This window comes from Cyprinus carpio, chromosome A6 (assembly GCF_018340385.1).
Source record: "Cyprinus carpio isolate SPL01 chromosome A6, ASM1834038v1, whole genome shotgun sequence".
Lineage (NCBI taxonomy): Eukaryota > Metazoa > Chordata > Actinopteri > Cypriniformes > Cyprinidae > Cyprinus > Cyprinus carpio.
In genome coordinates, this window is record NC_056577.1 from 30,510,525 (window position 1) to 30,518,354 (window position 7,830).

The following is a 7,830-nucleotide window of genomic DNA, read 5'->3' on the forward strand; positions in this document are numbered from 1 at the left end:
GAAGGGCTGTTCTCATTCTGGGCCCATTTTCTCTCTCTCCATCCCTCTCGCTCTTTTTCTCTCAGTTGTCGGGAGTCTGCTGGGCTTTGGGTGATGGTTGGGTCTAGTCGCCAGTATACTGCTGGCCCTGATAGCAGCGGGCCCTATCTTTAGCTGTTCAGTTAAGAAAGCACTCAGAGCACTGCCACTTTGTGGCCAACCAACTCAATTCCATAGCACTGAAACATCGGCTCTGTTCCAAACCCTAGCGAGCTGCCTAGCAAGACGGCAACGTGCAACAATCTTCAGCAGGCAGCACAATTACATTGCTTTACCAGATGTCTCATTTTGGTACAAATTTAAACAAGCATCACTTGCAGAAAAGCCAATCACAAATACATTGTAATGAATCCAAAATGGTAAGGAAAATATAGTTTGATTGTGTTGTCTAAACAGAATTCCAACTGTAACATTGTAAACAAACTATTTTTCATTAGTAGAGCAAAAATAAAAGTAGCTGTTAGGGATGGGCCAGAATTGTTGAGCTAGTTTAATAAGGCTGAAGTCCAATAATAGGTTTAAGGCAAGAAGTCTGAGCACTGAAACATACACAACTAAGATTTTTCAATAAACTCTGATGGCTGATAGAAGACTGTTAATACAGTTTTGGGTACCACAGAAGAAATGCTGTTAACATGTTTTGTGTATTAGACAAATCTACTGACTAGTTTTTTGGACACCAGACAAAACGAATATTTCTGACAGGATATGGCATCCAGGGCTAAATCTAATATTTCCAGCCTGGACACTTGACCTAACTTTATTTTCTTTAAAGGCCGTTTTCTCAAAATCTGTTTTTATTGAATATACTGTATATTTTTATACATAGTCTGAAGGTTTTTACAGAGGGGTTTGTTAAAATACCCTTTGCCTGATTTAATACAAAATGTTATTCTTAAAAACATGGTGAAATGTATTAAAATTATAATTATAATTATTATCGTCATCATCGTTATTGTCGTTGCTATTAATTATTATTTATTATTATTATTGTTGTTTTGGCTATTGACAGTGTTTTCCTTATAAAATGATGAAAAGAGATATCCAAAATCTCATCTCTAAAAACCTTTAACTTGGCAACAAATTAAAACAAGAATTTTGAACCTTGCTTTATCCAATGTACATTTTTGTTCTGGAAATGTATGCAAATTAGTGCATATTCAATTAAATATCACCTCATTTGCATATTTAAGAAAACTTGTAATACAAAAAAATGTTTGCAATACTTAATGTAATCAGTAAACTGGGGAAGTATGGTGATATCGATTGATTACTTTTATTTACCATATTTACCTATGGTACCTTGTCTTAATATTTTTGCAATGGTGCTTTTAAAACGTGACGCCACTTCTCAAAGAGAGCCCAAAGAGTCACAACTTCTCAGTGAGTGTTTTAGTGGGAAAACTCTCATGTGCTTTAAAGATGCCACCATCAAAGTAGCATTTGTGCAGTTAGGATGCATTAGAAGGTCTCTGACTAAATAGGAAGCATTCAGCAAACTAGAATTAGGAGCAGTCATTTTTGAGTCGCCTGCATGGCATGACTCACATTGGAGAATCTCAGCTAATCTCACTCGAACACCAATTTATGATAAGAAATTCTGAGTGTCTCCCAGTGAAAGACCTCAGGCAGTGTTCATATGCTACTTTTAGTCAAAAGTACTAAAGTACTTCACTTACCAAACACATGACTCATTTCTGAAGCTTAATAAACACTCATTTTTCAGCTATAATTGTCACATGCGCCTGCGTATTCCACACGTTTCAATCAGCCTCTAAAAGACTCAAACCAACACAACAAAAAGCACTTCAAGATCTTCAAAGAATACCGGGGTGCATATGTCCAAAAATCATGGTAGTACCACAGCATTTTTTATGGAAATGTGTAAATGTGATGCTCCATTCATCCCTGAAAACTCTACGAGCATCTTATGTGTCGCTGTGTTATGTCCTGTGGATTTGAAGAGGGAGCAGATTGGAGGAAGACAAACTCATTACCTGCTTAGTTAAGCAGGCTAATAGAGAAAAGTGGGCACTCATAATAATTTTTTAGAAATCCAATTTTTTTCTGATTAACAAAGACAGTGGATCGATTCCCCTTTTTAATGTAACAGATAAGAGTTTTACACCACGATTATCAATGGCTCGAATTCCTGCTGGGAGAGCGATAGTTAGCGCTGCTCACCTCCAGTGCTTTGCGTTTCCTGTTGAGCAGTTTGGCGATGTCTCCAGACACCTTCTCCACCAGCTGTTTGGGTGTATTTCGCTCCACAGCAAACTGATTTCTCTTCTCATTATAAATCTGTGGGAGGGCAAAGGTCAAAGGTCAGGCACACAGTAATTTCCTTTGTATTCAATTACATTAAAAATGACAGAACTTTGCAGCTCAAAACAAAAATATATTTTACATATGCAATTCAATTTTTAGAAATCTAACATTTATATATTTTCTAAAAAAAAAAAAGAATGCAATACAATGATAATTTTTTTTTGTCAATGATGGATGGAAGGATGAATTGATGGATAGATGGTTAGATACATTTGAAAGCGTTTATCACTATTTTAATGAGCTCTTAAAAATCTTTTAAGTATCTTAGTTAAAATGTTCCAGTAAGTTGAGCAACCATGAAACTACTGGTATATTCTAAGAAACTTAATCGTCAAGTAAAATCATTACACTATTCTTTACGTTGATTACTTGAACTGTTTACCTTATCATTTAATATATATTTAAATATATACTTCATTATTAGTGCAATAAGATATTAATATTTATATGAATGTAAATATAGATTATTTAATATTATAAATAAATATTAATATATTAGAATGTATAAGTAACATATTTTACCAAAAATGTTAGATTATTAAAGAAAAGCACTTAGAGGCTCTTGCATTTATATATGCATGCATGTCAAGTACTAGAACAGCATACATACATTAAACACAGTGTAAGCAATTTTAATACAATGACTCAATGACTTAATACAAGTTTAATAAAATTTTAATACAATGACTCATCCTCCAATCTTCCAGTTGCCAAATAATACATTTAAAGAGTTCATATGATGCGATTTAAATTTTTCCTTTCTCTTTGGAGTGTTACAAGCTCTTGGTGCATAAAGAAGAAGTTTTAAAGACTAAAGTCTCAAATCCAAAGAGATATTCTTTATTAAAAGTTAAGAGTCAACCACACCCCCCTAAAACCGCTTGTTCTAACACCCCCCCACATCTCTATGCATAACTCTGCCCAGATGTTCACGCAAAGAAGAAGGCATAACTTTTATTCTCGCTGTTGCCCCCGCTGCCATGTTGTGGAGATGCTGTTTTGTTGTGAAAGTGAAACTTCTTTTGGCCTTCCAAAAGAGGACACAACTAGAAATAAGTGGTTAAGTTGTATTTCAACACTGTTCCAGAGCAGTCCAACCCAAATATTCAGATGTGTGCTGCGCATTTTATGGAGGATGAGGACTGTTTCCTGAACTAGTAGCCTGCAATGTGTCTGTGGCACAACGGCTGTTTCTATAAAGTTGGGCAGTTCAAACTTTGCAAGGACAGTCTGGTGCTTCTGACTCACAGCCTGTAAGTAAGTTTTTTATATTTAAATAATCGAACAAATCTTTCTATTTAACCGGATCTTCTTAGTGAACCGGTCGAACCAGTTCACCAAATCGAACTGAATCATTTGAAACGGTTTGCGTCTCCAGCATGCACTAATCCACAAATTACTTAAGTTATTCGGTTTATAAACGTGACTTACAATCCCTCTGATTTGAAATAAACCAATATCCTGAGTTATTCAGTTACTTCTAACAGTACATTGACTGCTAAAAGAGAACCGATGATGAGATGTGCACGAGCAGAGCAGCTGGACTGAGTCTCGTGCTGCTTGCATTGGAGATGGCATCACAGTATGGTAAGGGGCGTAACATTTCCGTCACACGCTTGAGGCATTCGGCCAATCACAATGCACTGGATAGCTGGCCAATCAGAGCACACCTTGCTTTTTCAGACTGATAAGCCTTGTAAAAATATACGCATTTCAAAAAGGCAGGGCTTAGAGGAGAAACAATGATGTGCAGTATGTGGAAAATAATATGTTTTTTGAACCTTAAACCGCATAAACACATTGCATTACACCAAATACACAAAATAATGTTCTTTTTAGCAGCATCATATGACCCCTTTAATATTCTAACATAATTTAAAATAATCCAAAATAATTTTTATTGTGTTGTACAGTTATATACTAAATAGTGAAACCTCAAACCTCAACAGATGTGGACTAGATGTATGAATGGACTTCATAACCACACAGTGCAAAAAAAAAAAAAAAAAAAAAAAATAGAAACATTCCAAACATTCCTAGTGTATTTAAAAAAACAATCAACATGAATTTTATTCAATTAAACTAAGTGAAAAAGAGTGCAAGTCATGCCACAATCTGATGTGGACTTATGGGTCAGCATTGTTCCTGATGTCAGCGCTTTTCCCAGTGATTTACACACAGCAGGTCTGGTCTTACAGTCTGACTCAGCACACCGCCATGCCGTCCACCATAATCTGACCCCCTGGGACGCCCAGTTATCCCCTCCACTCCGGGGACACCATTACCCACAAATCCATCTATGTCAAACTGAGGACTAGGCAAAAAGCCAATATCAATCCCCCAAGAAAGAGGGATCCGTTAAATGAATGAAGCTCTCAGTCTCTGTGACTCATTAACTGAAAAAAACACACACACACACACACACACACACACACACACACACACACACACACACACACAGCTGATGGAAGCTTTAGTAAGGGCTTCGGCCTCTAACACCATGTTTGAAGCTGTGTCCCCCTGTCACCAGATAATGGCTAAACCACAAGCACTGTTTTACGTCAACTTGAGTGAATCGGGACAGAATTGGCGGCCATTGCATGGAATGGGCTGGCGACTAGAGAGGGAAGGGACATTAGCGTAACCTAGTTTTAAAACTGTGATATTGTTATTTTTGGAATACAATTATAAAGCCCTTGAAAAAGTCATTAGCGTGTTTGATATAAAATACACACAAGTGTTATGCCAGATACTGATCTCATAAAACAGGAACACAGTTCCCATTTAAACTCAATAAACAAATAAATAAATTAATACATTAATTAATTAATTAAAGATGTTCATATTTTTCTTTCTGTCTTAGGATGTGATGAACATAATGTGTTCTACTGATATGCATTTCTGTCTGCACACAAATACTGCCCCCTAAATGCCAGGAAGGAGGAATAACAGCAAAAAATAAAATTAAAAATAAGATTAATTTCAACAAACATTTAGAAGCACCTAGACCAGAAAATGTTAGACAAATTAAAAATACTGAAGATAGATAGATAGATAGATAGATAGGTTGTTGGTTGGTTGGTTGGTTGGTTGGTTGGTTGGTTGGTTGGTTGGTTGGTTGGATATTATATTGTAAAATAATTAATATCTAACATATCAAGCATTTACACAATATTTATAATTTTTTTATTGTAATTAAATACTGAAAAAACATGCAGTTATATTATGATTATATTTATATAACATTCACATTGTTTCATAAGGTAATGTAAAGTGGCTAGAACCAATAAATATTGTCATATAGTCTTATTTTTAATATATGTTCAAAGGAAAAGAAAAACAACATTTAGATATACAGCCAATGCTAAACTGCCTTTTTGAGATTCTATTAATAAGAGAAAAAAAAAACAGGTTTAAATTTAATCTGTAAACATTTGTATTCAGTAAAGTGTGAAATGCTGGAGTGACTCATGGACTTTAGCTTTCATGCGAAGAAATTAAGTCAAAATGTGGAGAAAATAATATACTTTAGATTTGCGTGTGTGTGCACGCTGAGATGGAGAAAGCAGGAACAGCAGGCAGGAGGGTCTGCTGTCTGGGTCGGGCCAAGAGATCTAGCTGAACTGGGCCAAACACACTCACACTAAACCAGAGTGAGCGAAAGCCCGTCCAATTCAATATGCTTCCACTGGCAGTCACACATCACACACACATAAGTACATAATGACACTCTCAAACAAACACATACAACACAAACTAACTTGGTCTCCAATAACAGGACAGAAACAGAACACACGGTGTCTCATTAGTGAAGAGACTTGTCCCAGTATGCCAAACTGAGACTGTGTTAGTATAAACACACAGATGGTGAAAGGGAAAGAGAATAAGGGAAAAAGCTCAAATATGGTCTGAGATCACACAAAAAGAAAGAAAGAAAGAAAGAAAGAAAGAAAGAAAGAAAGAAAGAAAGAAAGAAAGAAAGAAAGAAAGAAAAATAATTTATCCATCAAGACAATTATACCCCAGTACATCATTATATACTGTGTGAATATATATATATATATATATATATATATAATATTTTTAACTTTTTTATTTATACACACACACACACACACACACACACACACACACACACACACACACACACACAGTTAAAAATATGTATTAAAATATAAAAGAATAAAAATAAATAAATAAATAATTGTATATACTGTATTACTTGTTTTATATAATTATATTTAAATACATATAAATATTATATATATAATAAATATAATACATTATAATAATGCAACAATTCAGTATACATTTTATATAAGTATTTTTATATACTATATACATCTACATGTCCATATATATACATATATACATTGTCTAAAGTACATTTTATATTAGCATTTGACTAAACCTACATACATACACACACACACACACACACACACACACACACATATATATATATATATATATATATATATATATATATATATATATATATATATATATATATATATATATAAGTTCACTTGATCACAAATAATGTTTTTTTTTTATTGGCTTACTCAAATATTTGATTTACGTTCTTATTGATATACTTGGATGCATGTATGGATGGATGCTGCTAAACACCTCTTTTTGTGTCCTACTGTAGAAAGAGAGTCATACCGGACTGGAGAGCCATGAGGGTGAGAAAACGATGATAACCTAAAACAGCTCTCTCAGTAAACACACGCGCCCGTATCTGTAATTACACTCCAGCAGATTTACTTTCCCACCCTGACAGCCAGCTTCCTTTTCCAAACTCCGGAGACAAAGCAGCAAAAGTGTTTCAATTTGACCTTGTGTCTTATTTTTTTCTTCGCAAAAAGATTTGTTTGAGGTTTTCTCTCTTTTTTTTACGCGACTTGCTTGCGTCAGAGAGAAAAACGGCTCCGCTTATCAGCCCATGAAGGCGGGCTGTTGACAGAGACAGATGCTGCGTCATTAAGGAATATTAGTGGACTCCGCCAAGCAGACAGCACACGCATCCCGCCAGGCAGAGGAGTTCAATAAAACAGAGCGAGAGTGAGAGAAACGGCAAAACTCTGAGTCAGACAATGCTAAAAAGAAGCAGTCAATGGAAGAAAAAGATATGGCCTCCAGAGATTTGAACGGAGAGATTCGATACAGATGTGGTGAGACGGAAAGGACTAAGGGACTTGAGTGACAAGAAACATATATAATGTGAGCACTATTCCCGCAGAGGCTGGAGACAACAGACTAATAGAAAAGGATATAGATCAAGCTATAGCTCAAGCTGGATAATGCTGTTTTTATGTTTTGAATGCTGGTGTCAACATAAAATGGCATTCAAACCAATTTACTTTCAAAGGGACTTTTATCTGTCAGGAATAAACTAGATGGTCTCCATATGACAGGTGGTTGAAGGGGAGGAGCTAAAAATAAGAGGTCTTGATGACA

At 35.3% G+C, this 7,830-nt stretch overlaps 1 protein-coding gene across 2 annotated transcripts in view; it reads right to left on the bottom strand.

Annotated features, from left to right (window-relative positions):
• Positions 1 to 7,830, bottom strand: part of cacna2d2a (calcium channel, voltage-dependent, alpha 2/delta subunit 2a) — a 203,841-nt gene that overhangs the window by 148,773 nt on the left and 47,238 nt on the right. For both annotated transcript variants that reach the window (XM_042758977.1, XM_042758975.1), the window contains exon 3: positions 2,224 to 2,340. In XM_042758977.1, coding sequence (XP_042614911.1) covers positions 2,224 to 2,340 — 117 coding nt within the window. The remainder of the gene's footprint in view (positions 1 to 2,223; positions 2,341 to 7,830) is intronic.